The 26,920-nt window shown below is 45.5% G+C and overlaps 1 protein-coding gene across 1 annotated transcript in view; it reads left to right on the top strand.

Moving 5' to 3' along the window:
- Positions 1 to 26,920, top strand: part of LOC148522964 (uncharacterized) — a 90,854-nt gene that overhangs the window by 36,564 nt on the left and 27,370 nt on the right. The window contains exons 8-10 of the mRNA XM_088473438.1: positions 6,833 to 7,041; positions 9,832 to 9,904; positions 23,384 to 23,501. Of these exons, the coding sequence (XP_088329564.1) occupies positions 6,833 to 7,041; positions 9,832 to 9,904; positions 23,384 to 23,501 (400 nt within the window). The remainder of the gene's footprint in view (positions 1 to 6,832; positions 7,042 to 9,831; positions 9,905 to 23,383; positions 23,502 to 26,920) is intronic.

Here is a 26,920-nt window from a genome sequence, read left to right as displayed (position 1 = left end):
GGTACTTTATCTCTCTCCAAGTTTTGATAAATCTCCCCCTTAATGTCTGAAAATAATGTTCCATCAAAGTGAGGCAGGAAGTATGGAGTGTACCACTGCTGGAGAGGAAAAGGGAGATAGCGTACTGGATTCCAGAGTGAATTGATTCTGTCTAAAACATATTTAGATAATATTTTGGAATGTCCCAGATCAGGGAGTTCTACATGCTCCCTGGCAGAACAGCCCACTCTTCCAGGAATTCCAGGATCTGCTTCACTTTTTTAATACTTGCCAACTGTAAAGTGTTCCCAAGAGATGGCCATTAACCATTGATAGTTAGCAACCATCAATGGTTTGCTACCAATGCTTTTCCACTATCGCAGACCAAGGGACAGGACGTCAGCCTTTGGGGGTGGTGATAGGGGAGTGGTTGGAGAAACGCAGATGTGTCTGTCCGTTTGAATGCCGTTGCATGGGCGTGCATAAATTAGCCACTGCGACGGCATACGCAGCTTGTGTACTTGTTGCGTGCAACGAGGTTAGCAATTTCTGAGTAAGGTCAGACCTGTTGTAATTGTGCGTAAGGGGCTGATTTTACTCGATATTACCGATGTATACTCAGGACTGCAAGGTATTACGGATGTGAGATAGCGGTAGGGGGCGTCTCTACGCTGGCTGTGCGACGGCTTTGTGATTGCATTCATTAGCATATTTTCACAGAAGACCTCAGTTCGTAATCGCAGCCGCAATAGTGATCCCTAATGTATCCAACCCTATGTCTTTCTTTGCTATTATAGTCGCCCCCAACCCCTTTACATGTCATTAGCTGTAGTTATGCGAATGGGTATAAATTGACTGTACATCTAAATAGCAGCTGCACTAAAATGTTTATAAAACAACATTGACCAGGGTTATAATCAGTCATATAGTATACAGCATCTGGCATTTATATTCAGATATACATAAAATCTATCATTTTCACCTATACTTTAAATTAAACTTTTCACAAACGTTGACAATTGAATTCAATATTCTGCATTAAAATCCCTTTTGCAATTGTCATTCCAGAACAATTTTTTTTTAAAGTTTTAGTATTTGCTGATCAAAGCAGCTTTCTGCAGTGACCGTAGATACGTTTCCTAGTGTAACAATTGTAAGCAGCAAAATGGGATATTTATAACAAATGCTGATTAAGACGTCTATGAGTTCTAGAAATAACCAATTTTTTTAATTATAATGTACAAGTTTTATCTGCCGATTTGAGGCGGGACTCATTACCTAAATTTACAATGAAGAACCCCAATTCTATACTGGTTAAAACTGTCTGTCTTCCAGTTGAAGTCTTTGCCCCCATATCACACTCACAGTTCCGGACATGAGAAGGTCATATTGTATATTTAAACTTTGATAAAAAGATGTAGTCAAATTCAGCGCTGGAAAGGAGCAGCATAAATTATACCAGTGTTATCGTGTACTGGACATAAACAATATAAAAAAATCACATTAAATGTCAGCGCTCCACTGAAGGAATGTATGTATAACTAGATAAAGCGATCATAAATATCATTTTCACACAAATTACCCTCCTATTCTTTCAGTGTGTCTTTGTTCTGGTTTTCTGGTTCTGTCACAAATTTTTCTCCGAAGACATGTGAAAAAAAGATGGACAAAATAATAGTCTTATAGTGTAATTAAGCTTTGATGTGAGCATCATTCTATACACATATGATTATATACATGTGTGTGGGTGGAACTTCAATTAAGACCAGAGCACTAACAACATTGAGAAAGATTTGGACTCTGGGCCTGATTCAGAGCCGGACGCTATTTGCGGACGGTCGTTCTGAAAAAGGGGCTGGATATTTAAATAGCGCTTGCTCTTTGCGGTCTGTTGACGCCTCTATGTCTGAACGAGCGAACGAAACATGCGCTCGCTATTTTGTAAAGACGCCCCTTGGACGCTCGCATCATACGTTATCTCCGCTATTTATTAGATTAATCGAGTACATCGAAAGGCGTATGAACCGCTCACTATTCCTGTGGTAGCATTTTCCTACCGCAATCATGCGAGCAGTTCAGGCTAAAAGACAACCAAGTGACGTGATCGATGACGCTGCTTTGTTAATTATGCACACCCTTAAAACGCCCGTTTTGCCCGTTTGGCACGCCTGCGTTCGGATCTCCACTCCCCGTTTTCAAGCACCTTCCCCTGTTACTACCCACAAACGCCTCATCCTGTCACTCAAATTAGCAGGCATTCGCTATTTTGCGAGCACACGATTTCCGACCGCACTGACTGGTTGGCGCATGCGTATTACAACCCATATGCATGCGCAGATGTGCGAACATCGCCCGGAGCGAACGAGCGGCCGCTTACGAGCGGCTCTGAATCAGGCCGAGTGTTAGGAGATAGAGTGAAAAGTGATAAGAAAGTGATAAGGTGCCAGCCAATCAGCTCCCAACTGTCATTTTTCAAACACAGCCTGTGAGATGGCAGTTGGGAGCTGATTGGCTGGCACCTTATCACAAACTTATCACTTTTCACTCTGTCTCCTAACACTGCTTAGTAAATAGACCCCTGTGACTATTATTTTGTCCATCTATTTTTCACATGTCTTCGGAGAAAAATTTCTGACAGAACCAGAAAACCAGAACAAAGACACACTCCAAAGAATAGGAGGGTAATTTGTGTGAAAATTATATGTATGATCTCTTTACCTAGTTATACGTATATTTAAACTTGCTGATTAGGTCTCCGCTGCTTTTTCTATTTCACATATAGCTAGGTATGACCGTTCTATATCATTTAGCCGAAAATGGAGCGTGGCCTCGGGGAAGGAGCTTGGTCTCTGGGAAGGGGCGTGACGTGCGGGCAGTGCCGGCTTCCTCACTGTGATAGGAGCCGAGTGCTGCACTTAATGCTACAGTACAGCACCGGGCTCCTGTCACTGAGGTGGAGCCTGCACCTTGGGGTCACCCCTCGGCGGGTGACACCCGGGTGCGGCCTGCACCCCCCTTGTGATGAGACTGCATATGCCTCTGAATGTTATCAAGTTGTTATTATTATCCTATATTTATATAGCGCCACAATGGTTCCGCAGCGCCTTACACAGTACATAAACAAATGAGAACGAAAGAAAAACAGTTATTAACAGTACAAAATATGCAGGACATGGTTTATAAACGTTGCTGCATAATACTTAAATGAGCAGCAGGGCGTCAGCAACCAAGTGTTAGGTGCCGTTGTGGGGAGTTAGGAGTAAATGATACTATAAGTAGGGATAGGAGAAGCACGTGAGGGACGAGGGCCCTGCTCGTGAAAGCTTACATTCTAAAGGGGAGGAGCAGACAAACAGGGGGGACACAGATGGGGTAGATAGTGAGGAAGGAGCATATAGCAGTGGGTTAGGATGAGAACTGGAAAGCTTTGAGGAAGAAGTGGGTCTTGAAAGTCCATTTGATGGTTAGGAGCCAGGTAGCAAAGTTATCAAGACCTTTGGAGCTAGAGCTAGGGGGGCGATAAATGACAGCTTCCCGAATGTGAACAGGTTGGAAGAAGCAAATATCATGAACTTCGAATGGAAAGAATGGAAGGGAGGGTTCAGAAGGTAAGAGTTGGTAGGAGTGGCCAGAGGATAGAAGGACCCCAACACCATGGCGACTCCCAGGCCAGGGTGTGTGAAAGAATGTGAGGCCCCCAAAGGAGATAGCTGCAGGATAAGTGGTGTCAGAGGGGGAAATCCAGGAATTCGGAGATGGCTAGGAGAGTCAAGGAGTTGGAGATGAAGCGGTCACGGATGGGGGTCAGTTTATTATAGACAGATCTAGCATTTCAGAAGGCACAGGAGAGGGACAGAGTTAAGAGGAGAGATGAGATTATTAGGGTTGCTGTAGTGTGGAGGTGATATTGATTTAGAGCAGGGGGATGAGGAGAGTGTGAGGATGGGGCGGGCTTCTGAATGAGGAAGGGTGCCAGTAGGTGGTCTTTGTTGTAGACAGGTGCCAAAAACAGTACCACATCTTACGAGATGTGGTCTGACAAGTGACCTACACAGCATTAAAACTATGTTTTCATCACGTGCACGATTTAATTTCCCTACCAGCAGCTTCCTGGCATTGGGTGCTATTTATCTTATGGTGCATACACACGGTCAGATGTGTCAGATGAACGATTGAACGATTTTAGACTGTATTAACATGAATGGAATCGTCCAAATCTGACTGCAAACACATCAGATGTCAGATATCGTTACCTGACAAGCGGGAACGCGCATCGATCATCGTTGCAAGCTCACGGCATCTTTTCTTTCAGATATGAATGATTGAACAATTTTTAAAATCATTATGGTTCAGATATGACAGAAACTCTGACCGTGTGTAGGCACCATTACTGTCTACTAGTATTTTTAAAATAATTTCTATCTCAAAATTCCCCAATTCTATTCCTTTTATCGTCTAAGTAGCAGAATTGTTACCATAGTCTAAGCGCACAACCTTACATCTATCTACGGTAGAGGTTCCCAAACTCAGGCCCTCATTCAGAGTCGGTCTTTAGATGCAAGCGGTCGCTCTGAATGAGGGCGGCCTCTTGCATCTTGAAGTGCAGCCTCCTGGTCGCTAGCTAAGCTGTGGGTTACCACCCACAGCTTAGCGACCGACCAGGCTGATGGTCGCGATGGTCAAGACCATTGCGACCATCGGGGTTTGCAACGAGACCCTAAGGTTGGGTCTCGGCAAGCACAAGCCGCAGGGAGCTCCCTGCTCTGATCGAGCAGGAAGATCCCCACTGACATCACTGCGAGACTCGTAGCGACGGAGCGCCCGTCGCTAGCCGGGTCTCATGCATGCGAACGTCGGAGCCGGCTCCGACGTGCGCATACCCAGTGGGTCAACATCGACCCGGATGTGAGGGCTCAGCGCTCGCAACCGGGTCTGAATGAGACCCTCAGTCCTCAAGACTCAATATCAGTCCAGGTTTTAAGGTTATGCATGCTTGAGCACAGGTGATTCACTGTAATTAGCACCTCATTCAATTTGCTTTAACCATCTGTGCTCAACCATGTATATCGTCAAAACCTGGACTGTTGGGGTGCCTTGGGAACCTTTGATCTACGCTAATCTTCATCTGTAATTTTCCTGCCTTGCTTTCTAATGTATCTGACTCCTTCTGCAATAGTATTTCCTTTCTGTACAGCAAGATGGAAACAAGCTGCCACCCCCTCGTCTTTTATATTTTATCTGCATAGCAACATACTGAGACTCATGTAGAGCTGGATGCACTTCAGTAAAAACAAAATACCCTGCAGGTGTCAAATATGACGGAAAATGACGTACAGTACAGTACAGTACAGTACGTACAGTATGCTGGGTCAGAGTCATCTTAAGATACGGCCATCTCTGCAACAGTAGCATTTGCGCCAGGTTTACGCCAGGTGAAAACAGTAGCATAATCACTTGGTTTACACCAGTAAATGTGGCCTTAACAGTAATAACAGTAAAAATATGCATTACCCTATTTGTACACAATATAATACAGTAATGAATTGCCTTATACATAATATAGAATAGTGTCTAGACGGAGATGATAATAAATGCAAAAGTCGCATTTAAAATGTAAAACACAATGAAATACAGACACAAATACAAAACACAAGTACAATTTAAATGAAACGCAAACAGCTGTTCTATTCCTCTAACCACACTAATGATTTATATACTATAAGATAGTAGGGTCTAGGTGCAACCAGCCAATCAGAAGTGGGCGTCAATCATCATGATTATCAATGCAAGCACCTGCAAGAGAAATGCATCATAATATAGATACATATAAGTCTCTTTGCTAGATTACATTTGTACGTAACTACGCTCAAGAGACGCCCTATTATTGCATCCACTGAAGGTCACCTACCAGTCTTCACCCTGCAATGGCCACCAAGCACAGATGCCATCTCTAATCATAGTGATATTGTACCCAACGGCATAATCTGTTGCACATCTAGGTTTGGTCGCGCGCAGTAAGGGTTTCCTAGACTTTTACCGCATGTGGAGTAGCGAAAAATTGCCCAACTGCGCAATCATTTGCACTGCGTGCACCTCTGAACTGGGATTTGGGAGCTGAATATTTTGTAAAACAGTTTTGTAAATGTTGCTCTGAGTATTATCTAGTTTGTGCTGTAGCTGTGTGTGTATGCATGCATTCGGTATGAAAAGCCGGCTGCCGCATGACCGGCAGTTCGATTCCCGGCTGTGGCAGCCCGACAAAAGAGCAGAGCCTGGCAGCGGAAGCCCGACAGCGCTGGAAATCCCGATCGTTCCTAAGGTAAGTACTTACTAATCTAACCAACCCTCCTAACCCTCCTTAGGGGTGCCTAACCCTAATCTCCCCCCCAAATGCTCGCGGCACCCGGCATCCCTTCGATCGGGATGCCGGGCGCCTGTCTCCCGGCGTCGGGAAAATGACAGGCGTCTACATTTTAGACGCCTGTCATTTAACCCTAGGCGGGATAGAGGATTCGGGAAGCCGGCGGTCGGGATTGCGGCCGCCAGCTTCCTAAACGTATCCCATATGCATGTCTCTTCAAAATACACTATGCAACTTGGAACCTACATTCTCTTTATTGAACACAAGATGGTGCTATATCCCAACAAAATGATAGACTTTTTTTTTTTCTTCATTTTTAGGTAACTTGAAAATAAATATCAGCCAGTAAAGAGCACGTTTATTTCAACATATAGACAATTATACAACATATATATTTATACATTATTGCTGATAATTTCTGTTTCTCAACCTTTTTTTTTTTTAACAAAACTTTTCAATTCACTTAATTTTATTCGTTAAATTATTTCGCAGGCATAAAATGTGTTGCTATGGCAGCTGATATTAGCAAAGAAGAAGATGTTACAAGAGTTGTGGACACCATTCTGGCTAATTGGGGGAGAATTGACATTGCATGTAATAACGCAGGAATTAATATGAATTCAGCCAGTGAAGATACCACAATGGAAGAATGGGATAAAACGTTTAACGTGAACTTGCGTGGCCTGTTCATGTGCTGTCAGGTGCGCACTACATTGTTTTTTTAAGATCTGCTGAGCTGATTAAGGATTGTTAGAATATAGCCGCGTGTCCAGATTGAAATGTTTTTCTCAAAATATAACATTGTAAATTCTAGGTTCTATTTTCCCCATTGGAGTCAGAAATGGATACCGGCTGACTGGTCGACATTCAGAAAGCCAACACATTTTGAATGCCGATAATCAAAAGGTTGAGACGGTCATTAGGTCGGCCATCATTCCGTAGATATGTGTTTAGGCCGACTGGGTTAAATGACTGACAATATCAAAAGGTCGTCATTTAACATGTCAACAATAAAATGTCGACACTATTTTTCATGATTTTTAGAGTTAGGCTTAGGGTTAGGCTAAATTAACAAAAGAAACAATGTGTTGACATTTTAGTGTTGACATTAAATTACAACATTTTGAATGTGTCGACCATTTAACCCTGTCGACATAAATACATGTCTACAGAATGATGGACGATCTAATGACCATGTCGAAGTTTTGACTGTCGACATTCAGAACCAGTCGACCTTTTTACGGCCGACATTTTATGCCATACACTATTTATAATTTCTTAACGTAGGTACAAATTATAGAGGGTCTCTTATCAAACTGAAAGGTGTTACTAATTAATTAGGTAGTGAGTTAGTCATGTATTATTAATACCCCTTTCAGATCGCAATGCTGGGTCGCACCCGAGATTTGTTCACGCGTCCATCCCGGGTGCGACCCGGCTGAGACCCCTTTCAGACCTGCGGCCCCACCTGTCTAATTGCCGGGTCAATGGCATCACCGCCATTACGTGCTGAGCACTTCCTATGCAGTGAACGGGACCCGGGTTACCAGTTCACACTGTACCGCAAGCCAGGTTGAACACATGTTACCAGGGTTGAAATGCCGGGTCAACCCGGGTTATTTCACTTGGCCCTTTCACACTGCACAGTAACCTGGGTTATTGCAGCAAGTATGAGAGGGGTATTAGTTTTAGTAAGTAGAGGGTCATTGATAATTAGCAAAATTCTCTACCTCCCACTGTTTACACCAGGAGAAAGTTATGTATTCAATATAGTAATTACTAATGCTGGCCATACACGCTACAATTATCGGGGCGATCTGCCCGATATCCCCGGATCGCCCCGATAATTGTAGCATGCGTGTGTGCGGACGAACAAGGGTTAAATATCGCTCGGTCGGGCATGCGAGATTGTCCCGCATGCCCGTCCGATGCGATATTTACGGGGTCAACTGTCGGCCGCATCGGGCAGTGTATGCCCAGCCGCGGCCGACAGGCAGACATTTCCTGTGTTCCTTCCCATGGAAGGAACAGGAACAATGGCCCTGATTCAGAGCCGGATGCTCTGACCAGAGCGCTCGCTCTGAATCAGGGCCCACCTCCATTAAAATGGAGCGTCCTCCTGGACGCTCATATAGCTGTGGGTCACCACCCACAGCATATACGAGCGTGCAAAAAGATGGTCGCGATGGTCTTGACCATCGCGACCATCGGAACTGCGAGTGAAAGTCTGCAGTTGGGTTTGCCAACCGCAAGGCCAGGAGTGATTTTGGCTCTATCAGAGCCAAAATCACTCCCACTGACATCACTAGTGATGTCAGTGGGGCCGGCTTCAGACGCTAGGCGTTCCCTTGGGAACGTCTCCGTCTGGCAGGCACGCCCCCGGCACGCCCACCAAAGGGGGCGTGCTATCAGTCACCATCGACAGCACGCCCCCTTTGGTGAGACACTCCGAGCGAAGGAAAGTCCGGGTCTCGCCGGGTCTCGCGCATGCGCACGACGGAGCTCCCTCCGTCGTGCGCATGCGCAGTGGGGAACATCGACCCACTTGTGAGCGTACTGCCGCTCGCGAGTGGGTCTGAATGACCCCCAATGTCTCCACCCCCGGGGGCTCACAGTGTATGTCGCAGACTTCTGCGGGCTGGCAGGCTGCCAGATAAAATGTCTGTCGGTCTGACAGGCATTTTATCTGGACGTGTATGCCCAGCTTAAGCTTAGACGCGCTGTTAGCAATGCTGATTTGCTTTGTTTACTATAATACAAAAGGGGAGATGTACCAAGCTTTGGAGAGAGATAAAGTGAGTAGTGTCCACTTTGTCTCTCTCCGTCCTTGTCAGGAAGTATTCTATGACTATAGGCACATGGGTGAAAAATAAAAATGTATGAAAATAATTTGACGACAACGTACCAGGCATAAATGTGGCTGGAGAAAATGCGTATTGGTTTGTTTTCTCAAAGCATTCTGTACACAGCGTAATTAGCACAATGATGAATGGTTTACAAAGCACTTTCAGTTAATGAATGTAGCACTGATTACTGAACTCTTTAAGTATTATCAGGTTGGGTCCAGTTGGAAAGAGCAACAGATCTGGGGTATTAATGGGCTAATTCATTTCTTCTCTGATGCCAAGTACAGTAAATTAATACTTTAAATACACTTTGAAGTGTGGCCTGTCTGTGCCATCGCCTAATCATTAATTAGGATTAACAGCTGAAACTGCTAATTAATTTGAAGATTTCTGTTTTTTTCTTCCCCATTGATAAATATATAGAATTTGATTGGTTGAAATATTTCAATGAGATTATCATTTTTTTTCCTGTGTTTTAAAATAAACGTAGGTGTCGTTTCCATTCCGCTATTTTATTTATTTATTTTTTTTAACAGAATAATTGATTTTTTTTTTCTTGGCGGACGGAGTAATTTATTATTTTGTAATTCTCGTAACTAACCAACAAAAAGGGGTCACGGATCCTCTCTGTAATTCTCTTTGTAGGCTGCGGGCCGCGTAATGCTGAGTCAAGGATGCGGGAAGATAATTAACACGGCGTCTATGGCAAGTTTAATAGGTGAGTGATGAGAGTTGACAGTCGGGCTTTAGTATTCATAGTTTAATTAGTAATCATGCCATCTGATTTAATTAAGCATGTATTGGGAAGTAGTAATTCACTGACACTTTGTATCAGGTCACAAAATATATTAGCAAACATTGATGGCTTCTGTAACCTGTCTCTGAGCGACGCACCTGCGCAAACTCATGGATGGATCTTATTAAAAGCGACTCTTATTTACATAAATTAATATTTGCAGACTTGACAATCAAACTGATGTCATTTTGCTAAGTAGCTTTAAGAAGTCTTGGAACCCTCATCAGAAGACTGTAATAGTGTTCATGATACAGGGGTCTATTTACTAAGCAGTGTTAGGAGACAGAGTGAAAATTGATAAGAAAGTGATAAGGTGCCAGCCAATCAGCTCCTGTTTGAAAAATGACAGTTGGGAGCTGATTGGCTGGCACCTTATCACTTTCTTATCACTTTCCACTCTGTCTCCTAACACTGCTTAGTAACTAGACCCGACAATGTTCATCTGCTGTACATTATTTGGTTAAGGCGCATATCCACTACACGATATAAATGAACAATATCATTATCGTTCATCGTCCACAATGTCGTGCAGTGGATATGCCGTCAACGACCAGCCATGCGCGCTCCCGCTGGTCGTTGACGCCGTCGCCTGAACCTACTGTCCAACCTGACAATATCGTCAGGTTGTGCAGGTTCGGGGATGAGGGAGGGTGCTAAGTGATATATTAGGACTATAATTACTTTTGTAATAAAGTTTAGAGAGAATAAGGAACTAAACTGGACGAACTGATTTGCACAGTAAAGTCCTATATAGTTTTCTTTTTATTTTATGTGTGCTTGTGTGCTGGTGTCCTGTATTCAAAATGAAAATGTATCTCTGTTTTATTGATTTAGAATAGATGTGTGCATAGATCCGGGATCTACAGTACTTCCGAGGTGACCGCTATTGCATCCAGATCTGCGTCTTTATGCTAATTAGAGATGTGCGGTTTGGTTTTGCTGAAAAACGGACACACCCGAACTTAGGGGTTCCGTGTAGAACTGAGTCCCGGCTGGGGTCTGCTGTAAGTTCGGAACTCGGATTTAAAAACGGAATCTCGGTTTTAGCATGGCCAAATAGCAAAGGCTCCTTCAGAAATTATTTTACAATTTGTGTTTAGCAAATCTGAAACAGAACGCATTTCCCATTACAGGTGGGGGAAATGCCATCTGCATACTAAAAATATGCGAATTTGAGGGCATGGAGGAGAATTTTGCGACTCTAACAGCCCTTTCATATGTATAAGTGATATTAAAATAATGTGCAATGGGTACGAGAACACCTGTTGTAACATTATTTTATTTATGCAGATTTCCCTCCATTCCCCCTACTCCTGCTCTAACCTTTCTGCATGCATTGCTGACAGGCAGAGGACAGTCCGAGCCGGCTTCCGTGACCAGCCTGTGTGTCTAAATAGTCCACAGGCTGATTGCACAGAAAATAAATACTTATAATAGAAAATGATGGAATAAAACTTACTGCACGCTGCACCTAGAGATCGGTGGACTCCTTCTCTGTGACCCCGGTCAGCTGAGATGCCGGCCGGGACTTTCACTGCACCTCAGCTGACCGCATAGATCAGCTGACTGGGGTCACAGAGAAGGAGCCCACCAATCACCAATCCTGGTGCAGGTATGCTTAATTTTATTTATTTTCTATTATAAATAGAGAGAGGAGCCAGGAAACAGCAGGGGTACCGGCACAGACTGTGGGCCACAATGGGAGCAGCGGGGGAAGGAGCACAGCTAAGTGGTAGCCGGGGCATGTACGGGAAGCGTGGGGAGGAGATTCACAGGGGACAGAGCTTTCTCACCAGCCTTTCCATTGTTTTTTACCCCATTGATAACAAGTGCTGTTAAGATCCGGTTCAAACGCGTTTCGTCAATCGATCTTTATCAAGGTGCCAGGGATATTGCACACATCTGTATATTTATCTCCAGTCATTAATTATGTCACCGGAAGTGACATTCCGGAGTACGGAGCTAAGTGGGGATGTTAATTAATTCCGTACTCCGGAACGTCACTTCCGGTGACATCATGAATGACCTTTCCATCGTTTTTACCCCATTGATAAGGAGTGTTGTTTGGACGATGAACTAGACATGATTTGTTGGTTTCATAATTTGACTTGATTGATGTTTTTATATTGTGGATTATAATAATAAATGACCTGTTCCTGCCGCTTGGGAGTTGATGATTTTGAACATAAAGGAATCAATATATGAAAGAATCGTCATGCCTTTATGTGAGTGGGGCACGTTCTGGAGGATTATTTATAAAGAAACCGTTATATGCGTCTGTAAAATTTCTCATAAGTGAGTAGGGTACATCTTATCCATTCCTGCCTTAGTGATGTACATACTCTACACGTCCTATTTGGCTGTTATACAGAAACCTTTATTTGCATTTATTTTCACTTCAATGAAGTGAGGGAATCGGTATGACATACCGGCTGATGCATGGCCGGCAGTTCGATTCCCGGCAGCGTTAGTCCGACAGATGCAGAGATCCCGTCAGCGGCAGCCCGTCAGCGCTGGAAATCCAGACCGTCCCTAGGTAAGTACAAAACTAACCTAACCCCCCTAACCCTAACCCTCCTTAGGGGTGCCTAACCCTAACCTCCCCCCCTGTGCCTAAACCTAACCCCCCCTTCCCCGCTGCCTAAACCTAAGTCCCCCGGGGGGGTACCTAACCCTAACCTCCCCCCGGGGGTGCCTAACCCTAACCCCCCGTTCCCCTAGCCTAACCCTAACCCTCCTGGGGGGTGCCTAACCCTAAGTCCCCCCCGGGTGCCCTAAACCTAATCCTCCCCCTCCCGCTGCTGTCCGCTAGCGGCGCCCGGCATCCCTTCGATCAGGATGCCAGGCGCCGGTCTCCTGACGTCGGAAAAATGACAGGCGTCTAGATCTAGACGTGTGTCATTTAACCCTCGCCGGGATAAAGCAATCGGGAAGCCGGCTGTCGGACTTACGTCAGTCGGTTTCCCGATTGAATACCGAAGTGAGTATGGTACAGTACGTGAGGTCCTATATACTTGCACCTGAGGAGAAAGCTTTACCATCTATACTATAGTTGCTGGCTATTGGAGACATACTACACGTTGTTTTTTGTAATCTCTTGTCTGTCATATATAAACTACGTGGAGTAGGAAAAACCTGTGACATTGGAATATATCAGAGGAAACGTCTGTCTCACCTTATCCCAGGCTTAAAACGCACATGTGATGTTTATTAATGTATTGCTGTTTTCCCCCAAAATTCAGAGGGTATATCGCCTGACTATTTCACAGTTTTATTTGTATGGTACTGTATCTATGTCCACTTTATCTCTCGTTGAGGCTTAGTACTTAGGGCCTCATTCAGAGGCGGTCGTAGGATGCAAGCGGTCGTTCTGAAACAGGGCGGCTGCTTGCTTCCTGAACGGCTGCCTCCATGTAGGTCGTTAGGCTATGGGTTAACACCCGCAGCTCTAAAGACCGACAAGGGTGATGGTCGCGATGGTCAAGACCATCGCGACCATCAGGGCTTATGACGAGACCCTAAGGTAGGGTTCGTCAACCTTAAGCCCCAGGGAGCTTCCTGCTCTGATCGATGATCAGTGATCAGTGGGGCCGCCCCCAAACGGCAAGCGTTCCTGCTGGAACGCCTCCGTTTGGCCAGGCACGCCCCCGGCCCGCCCAGCAAACGGGGCGAGCTGTCACTCAACATCGACAGCTCGCCCTATCTGCAACGAGACCCCTAACGACGGATCACCCGTCGTTAGCCGGGTCTCGCGCATGCGCACTGTGCACTGTGGGGCAACATCAAGTCGGTCGTGAGCGCTGAGCGCTCACGACCGACTCTGAATGAGCTCCTTAGACCCTTTAACCTTAGTTCTGTAAGGTCATCAATTGTCATTTACACTTTCCCTATAAGAGAACGCCTGCTGCCCGCTTGACGACTGCCGGACCCACAAACCTGGCACTTTAAGCGAGAATAATATGCAATATTTGTCTAGTAACTTTCACTTCATTCCAGACTGTAACGCCAGTTGTTAAACTCCTTTATAGCTTGCCAACAGGTGCCTAGACCAGCGCTGCTGTTCCGGCAGTGTCGTCCGCGAGCCAATAAACCATTGCAACATATGGAGTAAAATCCCGACTGCTGAGCTAATCTGGAAGGCAGTTACTTTCTGGTGATCCGAGGCCCATGGAACAAAAATTGATCAATTACACAAATTAAGTATAGCCCTTCAGGAATTTATTTTATTGGTTTGGACATCTGTTTCAGCATTGTCCAAATCCAGAAATCAAACGGCACTCCGAGCTGCCAAGTTAGGCAAGAAAATCTAGTAGCAATAAAACTACAGCGCAAAACCACTAAGTTAATATTACATCCATCTGCTAAATGTTATATAAATACGCAGGCTTTTTTATTTTCTTTGGGAATACCATTTCTTTTTACAGTGCCCAGTATGACATTCTACAGCATTCTGTGCAGTTTATTACACAGCAACTATAAATGTTTCTTGAAAAAAAAAAAAAAATGCATTTATAATTGTGTTACGAGTCCTTGGTTAAGTGTCTGCACCACCTGTCCTGTTGATAATTAAAAACAGAATTTTATTCTCTCTCTTTTTTTTTTTTTTTTTTTAAATAATCGGGACAAAGATTGTTAAACGAGTCACAATTCTAATATTTCGTTAAGTCGTTACCTAATGCCCTTATGATTTAAGGCTGGTTGGTTTGCGAATTTATATGTGAAAATTATGAGGTATTTTAAAGGTATTTAAAGACGTACTTTAGAAATAATTACATAAAACACAATCAGCTATTGAAATGTGCTGACCCGGTAGTTAAGGCTACAAAACGTTCTTATTGAGAAACTTTCTTGTGGACTTTTTGGTACTGAAATTTCACTGATTTGAATTGGTTGATTTATGCGACTCATAATGCAATTCATTATTATAGCTTTTATTTCACCCAAATTGGTGGGTAGCACTAGAACCGAGCAAAATAATTCCACGTTTCACCGTATTATTATTAGATTGCAAGTTCTTGCGAGCAGAGGGTCTCATTCAGACCCGCTTGCGAGCGCAGGACGCTCGCAAGCGGGTCGATGGTACCCAAATGCGCATGCGCACGATGGAGGGAGCTCCGTCGTGCGCATGCGCGAGACCCGGAGAGCGATGGGGTAGCCGTCGCTCGGGGTCTCGCACCAAAGGGGGCGTGCTGTCGATGGTGATGACAGCACGCCCACTTTGGTGGGCGTGCCGGGGGCGTGGCTGCCAGACGGAGGCGTTTCCATGGTGATGTCAGTGGGAGTGATTTTGGCTCTGATAGAGCCAAAATCACTCCAGGGCTTGCAGCAGCGAGACCCTACCGCAGGGTCTCCGTCGCAAGCCCGATGGTCGCGATGGTCTTGACCATCGCAACCATCATCATGGACGCTCGCTATAGCTGTGGGTGGTAACCCACAGCTATGCGAGCGTCCAAGAGGCTGCTCCAACTTTAGGTAGGAGGGCCCTGATTCAGAGCAAGTGCTCTGGTCAGAGCGTCCGGCTCTGAATCAAGCCCAGAGTCTTCTTTGCATTCGTCTTATGTTCTGTATTTTAAATAATTGTATATTAATTTCCTCACTGTACAGTAATGCAGGATGTATTGGCAGTTTGCAAATACATATTTTTTGGGGTTTTGAGGTCTCATGGTCCAAACTGTGAGAGGTGTCTTCCCTAATCTTCTTCCTGACCCTTTCATGCCTCTTCTTTGCAAGTAAAGCAGCCACAATTGTGTTTGGAAATACAGATGTGTCCTCATACACTTAGGGGTGTATGTACTAAAGTGTGAGTTTTTAGAAGTGGAGATGTTGCCCATAGCAACCAATCAGATTCTACTTCTCATTTATCTAGCACCTTCTAGAAGATAATAGCTAGAATCTGATTGGTTGCTATGGGCAACATCTCCACTTCTAAAAACCAATACTATATATAAATATGCCCCCTAGCATCTATACGCCATACGGCGTGAGACGCCTGGCGCTACTGAGCCACACCAAGGTAGCTTACAGTCTTTTTTTTTTTTTACATTTTGCATCTTATTTGCATTGCAGACGCAGCGAAAAACACCACTCACAGTGTACTACAGACGCTGGGCTGCGACTTTAGCCACACGGGAATTAGTTTTAAACACGTAGAAAGTCGCATATGAAGCGCACTGGAACTTGGCATGAGAAAAACCGCGTCCGCTGCATCGTGTATACAGATTTAGGCTCAGGGGTAGATGTATGAAGCAGTGAAAAGAGTGGAGAAGTGTGACAGTGGAGAGGTTATCCATGGCGACCAATCAGCTTTGAGGTTGAACTTATTAAATGATGCGACCATATATATATATATATATGTATATTAGGGATGTTCGGTGGACCATTTTTGCTGGATTTGGATATGGTTCTAATTCGTCGTCCAGATTTGGATTTGGATTTGCCAAACTGCGGTGACTGGCTTTGGATTTGGATTTTTTGCCAAAATTGGCAAACAAATCTGAAATGACATAAATTGGGCTTTTTTTTCTTTCTAGAGTGTTATTTACCTCAATAACATTAATTTCCAGTCATTTACAGTCAATTTAGACCACCTCACATCTTAAATTATTGTTTTCACCATTATTGACCAGGGTTGCAGTGAGCTGACTGGTTACCAAGTGTCAGAGCAGCGGCGCAGTGGCACAGACACCACAATTTAAAGCACATCTATGAAACTATGCCACACACCAGTGGCAGAAATGAAAGGTAGTGCTAGATGGAATTGTCCTTGGGCCCTCCCACCCACCCTTATGTTGGATCTTAAAAAGGACATGCACACTTTAACAAACCAATCATTTCAGCGACAGGTACTGCCACTTTGTGGCTGAAGTGCTTGGTTTGTTTGGGCCCCCACAAAAAAATCTTCCAATCTACTAAAGGCAACAGGTCTACAGTGGCATGATGTCACCATCATTGCCATTCTCACCCTCATCAGTGTGTACATCATCCGATTCCTCGCACAATATCAGTTCATCCCTGCTGGAATCCACCATTACATTCTGTACTGTGATGTGATTGGCGGGAAAGGTTATCCTCGTGAAATTTCCAGTTCATTTTAATGAACATAATTTTTTCTACATTTTGTGGAAGTAGCCTCCTTCGTCGTTCGCTCACAAGGTTCCCGACTGTACTGAAAACTGTCTCCGAGTACACACACTGGAGGGTGGGCAGCTTAAGTAATGCAAAGCCAGTTTATACAAGGGTCTCCAAATTGCCTTTTTTTTCTTCCAATATTGGAATGGACTCTGTGACATGTCTACGTGTACGGTGTCCTGAAAATAATCCTCCACCATTCTTTGGATGGTAATCGTATTAGATGGAGTTACGGTAGAGGTGTCACTGGTGTTGGGCAAATCTTTTAGACCCGAACAGATGTCAAAATGTTGATTTGACTTATCTGCATCACCACTGGGTCTTTTGGAAAAGGTGATTTTTTTCTGGCTCCTGCTGGAGAAACCGAAGGAGGAGACGTCATCATAGTGCCATGTGTCACTTCAGCTGCCAACTTGCTCACCAGGAGCGCTTTGGTTCTTTTAAGATCTGGGTCAGTTGTAAAAAAAGACACAGCATACGACTTGAACCTAGGATCAAGCATGGTTGCTAAAATATAATGATCAGATTTCAAGATCTTGGCCACCCGTGGATCCTGGCAAAGTGAACAAAGGACTTGATCTATCAGTCCAGCATACTTTGTGGAATCACTTTGTTTAATCTCATCCTTCAATTTCTCCAGCTGCTTTTCCAAAAGCGAAATCAGGAGAATCACCTTGCTCAAGCTAGCAGTGTCAACACTCACCTCACAAGTGGCAACTTCAAATGGTTTGAGCACCTTGAACAAGACAGAAAGTACTCTCCACTGTGCTGGGCTAAGGTACATTCCCCCTCCTCTCCCAATGTCATGGCTTGTCGTATAGCTATGGAAGGCTTTTTGCTGCTCCTCCATCCGCTGAAGCATATACAGGGTTGAGTTCCACCTCGTTACCACTTCTTGCTTCAGTTGATGGCAGGGCAAATTAAACTGCTCTTGCAGGTGCTGCAATCTCCTGCACGCTGTTGCTGAATGCTAAAAATGTCCCGAAATTTTTCGGGCCACAGACAGCATCTCCTGCACGCCCCTGTCGTTTTTTAAAAAACCCTGCACCACTAAGTTTATTGTGTGAGCAAAACAGGGGATGTGTTAGAATTCACAAAGCTGTAATGCTTTCACTATATTTGTAGCGTTATATGAAATCACAAATCCTGAGGAGAGTCCAAGTGGGGTAAGCCATGTTTCTATGACATCTCTTAGTTTTTCTAAGAGGTTGTCAGCGGTATGCCTCTTATTGAATCTGGTGGTGCACAGAGTTGCCTGCCTCTGAATGAGCTGGTGTTGTTTGTTAGATATTGCTGCTACTGAAGGTGATTCACCCACCCAGTGGGCCGTCACAGTCATATAATCTTTAGTTTGTCCACTACCGCTTGTCCACATATCTGTGGTTAAGTGGACAGTGGGTACAATAGCACTTTGCAGGCCAATAATTAGGTTCTGTTTAATGTCCTGGTACAGCCGAGGAATGGCTTTTCGGGTAAAATTAAACCGAGATGGAATTTGGTACCGGGGACACATGACCTCAATTAACTGTGTAAATCCCACTGCATTAATTGCGGATATTGGACGCAGATCTAATATTAGCATAGCTGTCATGGCGTCAGTGATCCACTGTGCGACAGGGTGAGAGCTGTCATACTTGCTTCCCCTTGCAAGAGATTCTTTAACAGTCAGTTGTTTTTTTGGTATACTAATAAGTAGTCTTCTTGGTCCACTTCTGGGATGAAGATCCACCAGCAGCAGCAGCAGCAGCAGCAGGCCTAGCGCTCAAAGATTCAGTTTCTTCTGAGATGTCCTAGAAAGTGGAGGAGTCACCGTGACTTAGCATTAACAAATTGGATGCAGTACTACCACTGATCAGTCCTGAGGATATTGAGGAGGAAGGTGTTGTCGGCGGAGATTGCAGGTGCTGGGATTTAGTAGAGAGAAGGCATCTAGCTAATGCTGGACTGCTTGTTGTTATTTTTTTAGCAGTAGTTTCTGTTATCAAACACCTGTCATGAGCTCGCTGCAGATGACGTAATAGCGTGGAGGTTCCTAGATGCTTAACGTCCCTACCTCTACTAACTGTGGTCCCACAGAGGCTACAAAAGGCTTGACAAATGTTGTCAGGGTTTGGGTAAAAGTAATTCCACACAAAAGATGTGGATTTGTTGGTTCTATGCCCAGGCATGGCAATGGCCTTCTTATCTTGGCAAAGAGCTGCTTTCACTGGTGCCTGACTTATACAAATAATATCCTTATCCTCAACATCCTCATTAGTGCCAAGGTCAGCTGCACATATATTCCCCTCATCCTCTTGCAATTCCACGGTTGTATCCTCAATTTCTATGTCATCGGCAATACTGCTCATCCCCACAACTACAGATGGAAAAGAAACTGTGGAGGGCAGCTTCTCTGAAAGGTCAGGCTTACACATAGAAATGCCACTCGCGGACCCACTTAGACTCTCCTCAGGGATTTCTGATATTTGTGTTCAAAAAACACAGTTTGATCTACTGCCTTATTGGTTTAAAATTTTTTCACACTTCTATAGTCTGATTGAAAAGGTCTTTTATCGTCATGAGAGGCACAAGATGCCTCACTGACAGTTGCAGAACCACCACTCAGAAATAAAGGGCAAAGCCTGAGTCTTTCCTTGCTGCTACGTGTGGTGAATGGTATGTTGCCAATTTTCTGTTTTTCTGCACTAGTAGTAGTCTTTAGAGGTTTTTTTTTGTCTTTATCCCTGTGAAATCTAGATTTTTTGATTTCAGGTTCCCTAAGTTTTTAAAGCCTCTACGCCCTTGAGCATCAGCTTTAGATGAAAGTGATGGACTTCCAGCCGCTGCAATGCTAGCATTTGCTTGTTGTTTCTGCTCTCCTCTCGGTTCATTCTCGTGATCCATATTACTTTATCACTATGAACTGGAGTCACGGAGCTTGTATACACACAGTGGGCTAAGCCCAGTCACGGAGCTTGTATAATACACACAGTGGGCTAAGTCCAGTCACGGAGCTTGTATAATACACACAGTGGTCTAAGTCCAGTCACGGAGATTGTATAATACACACATTGGGCTAAGCCCAGTCACGGAGATTGTATAATACACACAGTGGGCTAAGTCCAGTCACGGAGATTGTATAATACACACAGTGGGCTAAGCCCAGTCACGAAGATTGTATAATACACACAGTGGGTTTAAGTCCAGTCACGGAGCTTGTATAATACACACAGTGGGTTTAAGTCCAGTCACGGAGCTTGTATAATACACACACAGTGGGCTATGCCCTTTCACGGAGCCTGTATAATACACATAGTGGGCTAAGCCCAGTCACGGAGCTTGTATAATACACACAGTGGGCTAAGCCCAGTCACGGAGCTTGTATAATACACACAGTGGGCTAAGCCCAGTCACGGAGCCTGTATAATACACACAGTGGGCTAAGCCCAGTCACGGAGCTTGTATAATACACACAGTGGGCTAAGCCCAGTCACGGAGCTTGTATAATACACACAGTTGGCTAAGTCCAGTCACGGAGCTTGTATAATACACACACAGTGGGCTAATCCCAGTCACGGAGCACACAGTGGCAAGAACTACTCTCTCTAACTGTAATCTAACTCTAGTCTCACTTTTCCCCTCTCTATCACTAACTAACTAAGCGTGACTGTTCCGTCTGATACAGTCACACGAAATGGCGCCGACAGCCGGGCGCCGCGTCTTTTATTAACGTCACCCGGCTCTTGCGAGGTCTCGCGAGAATCCGACACCGGCCGGGTGACCTCGAGGTGGAATCCGAGTCAGGCGGGAACAACCGAACTTGCGTTCGGGTGGACTCGGATTCCACCTGTTCAGAGCAGTTCGGATTCCTCAGAATCCGAACCGCTCATCACTAATATATATATATATATATATATATTCAGTATATATATATATATATATATATATATATAGATAGATAGATAGTTATTCTAGCTGAAGTACCCACCGTTGCCCATGTTTAAATCTTCAAGTTATTACATTTTTATTATGTGATGTCATCCAAATCCATCCAGTGAAGGCCCAGCACATTCTCCCTGAGTCAAAGTTCTGTCCGACGCATTCTACCGTGAGATCCCACCAGGACCCCAACCACTCTATTAGGCATCCCAGCCCAATTGCCACCCATCTGTGAAGTTTTCATCCAAATCCATCCAGGCTTCCCGGCTCAAAGTTCTGTTCAGCGTACACCAATGGGAGGTCAGACCGGGAGCTCAACCCCCTAGTATGTCTTCTGGGATCCAATGTTATTACTCTGTGAAGTTTTCATCGAAATCCATCCAGTGGAAGGCACAGAACAGGCTCCCCGGGTTCAACCAGGCTCCCTGGGACAAAGTTCTGCCCAGGCGCAATCCGCCATTAGGTCCGACCGGGACCCCAACCACTCCATTAGGCATCCCAGACCAATTGACACCCCTCTGTGAAGCTGTCGTCCAAATCTATCCAGTGGAAAGCCCAGAACAGGCTCCCCTGGTCAAAGTTGTGCCCATCGTCCCTGGGTCAAAGTTCTGCCCAGCATACACCAATAGGAGATCCATCTGAGACCTCAACCCACTAGTATGTCTTCTGGGATCCAATGTTACCACACATTCGGTATGAAATACCGGCTGACGCATGGCCGGCAGTTCGATTCCTGGCAGCATCAGCCCGACAGATGCAGAGATCCCGGCAGCGGCAGCCCGACAGCGCTGCAAATCCCGATCGTCCCTAGGTAAGTATAAACTAACCTAACCCCCCTAACCCCCTCCTTCCCCGCTGCCTAAACCTAAGTCCCCCGGGGGGGTGCTAACCCTAACCTCCCCCCGGGGGTGCCTAACCCTAACCCCCCCTTCCCCTAGCCTAACCGTAACACTCCTGGGGGGGTGCCTAACCCTAAGTCCACCCCGGGTGCTCTAAACCTAAGCCTCCCCCCCTACGGCTGTCCGCTAGTGGCGCCCGGCATCCCTTCAATCGGGATGCCAGGCGCCGGTCTCCCGGCGTCGGAAAAATTACAGGCGTCTATATTAGATGCCTGTCATTTAACCCTCGCCGGGATAAAGCAATCGAGAAGCCGGCTGTCGGGCCTACGTCAGCCGGTTTCCCGATTGAATCCTGTTGCCACTCTGTGAAGTTTTCATTCAAATTCATTCAGTGGAAGGCTCAGAACAGGTTCCCCCACTCGAAGTTCTGCCCAGCGTACACCAACGGGAGGTCCGACCGGGACCCTAATCCCCCTAAAACCTGTCCAGGATCCAACTGGACCAACTCGCATTGGTTTCATTTCATCCCAATCAGTGCAGGGGTGTCCGAATGCATAACCGGGCAGACAGACAGACCAATGAATTTTAATATAAGATAATATTTGCACATTCATGTTCAAGCAGACTGCTGATAAATGTAATGGCCCTTTAAGAGAAAATTATATATATGTATATATGTTCCCAGTAATTTTAATATTCAGAAATTGAGTGCCAGGGCAATAGCATTGTACTGCATGCTATTGTGTGGTTTTCTTACTCACATCCTTGTAAAAGCCTTTACTGGTCTTCAGACTGTCTGAGAGAATGCCGCGCTCCTCTAGAGGCTTTAGTCTTCATACTTTAAACCGTCTTTCTCAATAACAATTTCTGTGAAGTTTGAAACGAGCCCGGTGAAATACGGAATGAGTTTTCCGAGAGAAAGCTTACAAGGGAGCTCATGACTGTTCTGTGAATATGTTTAATAAAATGTGTGTTTAGAAGCCTCGCTGCCACAGGGAAAATCTAGACGGATGAATATGCTATAGAGTCTTTCAACAAACAACAAAAAAAAGTATTTTGGCAAATCTTGTTACAAGAGCAGTAGATTATGGTGGTAGTGCTTCAAGTGCCAGGAGAAAATGGAGCACATGTTTAAGCAATGAATAGAATAAAGAGACTATCGTATCAAAAACATCTTAATTGTGCCTAGCACTGGGGAATGTATTTCAGCGGATAACTACCATTGTATCTGACTGCAATGGAGTGTTCAAAAAAAAAAAGGAAAAACTGCTGCGCCCCCTTCACACCTGCTAAGACACGAAGCGAGGTTGGAGGGTAGGGCACAGCGCCCAAGGACAGGGGGCAATCAAGGAGTTAGGAGGCATCCATGGAGCTTCCGCCGGCCCTGCTTGGAACATCTTTTGAGGAATGTTTTTTTTATTCCAGCTGATTGGGTTCTATCTACTGTCCTTCAACAGACCGATAACAGCTCTCTGCTGTCATATACCTGATTGTGCAACTTTTTCTTTTCTTGCAGTGCCTCACCCTCAGAAGCAGTTGGCATATAACACCTCTAAAGCTGGAGTGGTGAAATTAACTCAAACTTTGGGAACAGAATGGATTGACAGAGGAGTGAGAGTCAACTGCATATCCCCGTAAGTGCATGCCAGTATATCATCTTTTACCAACATCTTAAACATTTAGGGGCCTCTTCATCACGTAATTTTTACAAAAGCAGGTGTAATGCACATTTTCACCTGCAATTGTAAAACTTAAGTTATTGGACCATTCATCAGGAGGGTAAAGCAGGAGATATCACAGACATCTTCTACTTACCTTCCTCTTGCGGAATGGCCCGCTGTCCCCATACACTAGTATCACAGATATCTCCTACTTACCTTCCTCTTGCAGAATGGCCCGCTGTCCCCATACACTAGTATCACAGATATCTCCTACTTACCTTCCTCTTGCGGAAGGACCCGCTGTCCCCATACACTAGTATCACAGATATCTCCTACTTACCTTCCTCTTGCAGAATGGCCCGCTGTCCCCATACACTAGTATCACAGATATCTCCTGCTTACCTTCCTCTTCCGGAATGGCCCGCTGTCCCCATACACTAGTATCACAGATATCTCCTGCTTACCTTCCTCTTTCAGAATGGCCTGCTGTCCCCATACACTAGTATCACAGATATCTCCTACTTACCTTTCACTTGCGGAATGGCTCGCTGTCCCCATACACTAGCATCACAGATATCTCCTGCTCAGCTTCCTCTTGCGGAATGGCCCGCTGTCGCCATACACTAATATCACAGATACTGTATCTCCTGCTTAGCTTCCTCTAGCGGAATGGCCCGTTGTCCCCATACACTAGTATCACAGATATCTCCTACTTACCTTCCTCTCCCGGAATGGCCCGCTGTCCCCATACATTAGTATCACATATCTCCTGCTTACCTTCCTCTTGCGGAATGGCCCGCTGTCCCCATACACTAGTATCACAGATATCTCCTGTTTAGCTTAATCTTGCGGAATGGCCAGCTGTCCCCATACACTAGTATCACAGATATCTCCTGCTTACCTTCCTCTTGCGGAATGGCTCGCTGTCCCCATACACTAGTATTACAGATATCTCCTGCTTAGCTTCCTCTCCCAGAATGGCCCCTTTCCCCATAAACTAGTATCACAGATATCTCCTCCTTACCTTCCTCTCCTGGTATGGCCCACTGTCCCCATACACTAGTATCATAGATATCTCCTACTTACTTTCCTCTCCCAGAATGGCCCGCTGTCCCCATACACTAGTATCACATATCTCCTGCTTACCTTCCTCTTGCGGAATGGCTCGCTGTCCCCATACACTAGTATCACAGATATCTCCTGTTTAGCTTAATCTTGCGGAATGGCCAGCTGTCCCCATACACTAGTATCACAGATATCTCCTGCTTACCTTCCTCTTGCGGAATGGCTCGCTGTCCCCATACACTAGTATTACAGATATCTCCTGCTTAGCTTCCTCTCCCAGAATGGCCCGCTGTCCCCATACACTAGTATCACAGATATCTCCTCCTTACCTTCCTCTCCTGGAATGGCCCACTGTCCCCATACACTAGTATCACAGATATCTCCTGCTTAGCTTCCTCTTGCGGAATGGCTCGCTGTCCCCATACACTAGTATCACAGATATCTCCTGTTTAGCTTAATCTTGCGGAATGGCCAGCTGTCCCCATACACTAGTATCACAGATATCTCCTGCTTACCTTCCTCTTGCGGAATGGCTCGCTGTCCCCATACACTAGTATTACAGATATCTCCTGCTTAGCTTCCTCTCCCAGAATGGCCCGCTGTCCCCATACACTAGTATCACAGATATCTCCTCCTTACCTTCCTCTCCTGGAATGGCCCACTGTCCCCATACACTAGTATCACAGATATCTCCTGCTTAGCTTCCTCTTGCGGAATGGCCCCTTTCCCCATAAACTAGTATCACAGATATCTCCTCCTTACCTTCCTCTCCTGGAATGGCCAGCTGTCCCCATACACTAGTATCACAGATATCTCCTGCTTAGCTTCCTCTCCCAGAATGGCCCCTTTCCCCATAAACTAGTATCACAGATATCTCCTCCTTACCTTCCTCTCCTGGAATGGCCAGCTGTCCCCATACACTAGTATCACAGATATCTCCTGCTTAGCTTCCTCTTGCGGAATGGCTCGCTGTCCCCATACACTAGTATTACAGATATCTCCTGCTTAGCTTCCTCTCCCAGAATGGACCCTTTCCCCATAAACTAGTATCACAGATATCTCCTCCTTACCTTCCTCTCCTGGAATGGCCCACTGTCCCCATACACTAGTATCACAGATATCTCCTCCTTACCTTCCTCTCCTGGAATGGCCCACTGTCCCCATACACTAGTATCACAGATATCTCCTCCTTACCTTCCTCTCCCGGAATGGCCCCTTTTCCCATACACAGGTATCACAGATATCTCCTCCTTACCTTCCTCTCCCAGAATAGCCCCTTTCCCCATACACTAGTATCACAGATATCTCCTCTTTACCTTCCTCTCCCGGAATGGTCCGCGGTCCCCATGCACTAGCATCACAGATATCTCCTGCTTAGCTTCCTCTTGCGGAATGGCTCGCTGTCCCCATACACTAGTATCACAGATATCTCCTCCTTACCTTCCTCTCACGGAATGGCCCACTGTCCCAGTACACTAGTATGGGGATAGAATTCATCAGGAGCAATCGTCATCTTCCCTCCCTCCACCATTGTCCGGCTCCTTCCGCCAGACATCGGGGCTTCTGTGCGTATGCGTGTCCTGCAGGTCATTCATGTGCACTAGTGTCACTGCTCCGAAAGGGACAGCTGAAATCCGCAATAGCTGTTACTGTGCCGGAGCAATGCTGAATTGCTCCGGCATCCGCGCTAGTCAGTATGTTAATTATCGGGGTCCATTCAAGACCCCAATAGTTAACATCATGAATAGACCCGTCAGTCTCTGTAACATTAATAGAAGTAAAACATTATGTTGAGATGACACAACTTGGGGCCTGCCGCTGACCCTGCAGTGACATAATCCAATTAAGGACAGCTGGTATAGATCAAAAGGTTAGTTATTTTGAGATTGCTATTAATGCCATTAGGAGTTTCAATAAATGACACAGTTCTTCAGGACACAAAATATAGAGTACTAAACAGGGGCATTTCTAGAGAGGAGGGGGCCTATGTGCAGTCTCTGACACGGGCCCCCTCCTCTCCGCCCGGCGGCCGGCAGCGCACTGAGCTGTGCACTGCCAACGCCAGAGTTATAGACTCTGGGCACTAGAGTGTGCCCAGGGTCTATAATGTATGCACAGGTCACCGGGAAAATGGCCGCGGCGGCCATTTTCCCTGTATTGCGCAGGCGCAAACAAAGGGAAAATGGCCAATGCGGCCATTTTCCAGTCGTTTAACAGCACTGGACCCATGCACTGACGTGGGACTCTGGAGAGGTAAGTAATATTATGGGTGCAGGGTGTGCAGTGCGGGGCCCCCCTGGACCCAGGGGCCCGTGTTCGCCGCACAC

This window comes from Taudactylus pleione, unplaced genomic scaffold, assembly GCF_031769625.1.
Source record: "Taudactylus pleione unplaced genomic scaffold, aTauple2 ptg000135l, whole genome shotgun sequence".
Classification (NCBI taxonomy): domain Eukaryota; kingdom Metazoa; phylum Chordata; class Amphibia; order Anura; family Myobatrachidae; genus Taudactylus; species Taudactylus pleione.
The sequence above is the reverse complement of the archived record's forward strand: the minus strand, read 5'-3'. Positions and strand labels throughout refer to the sequence as shown.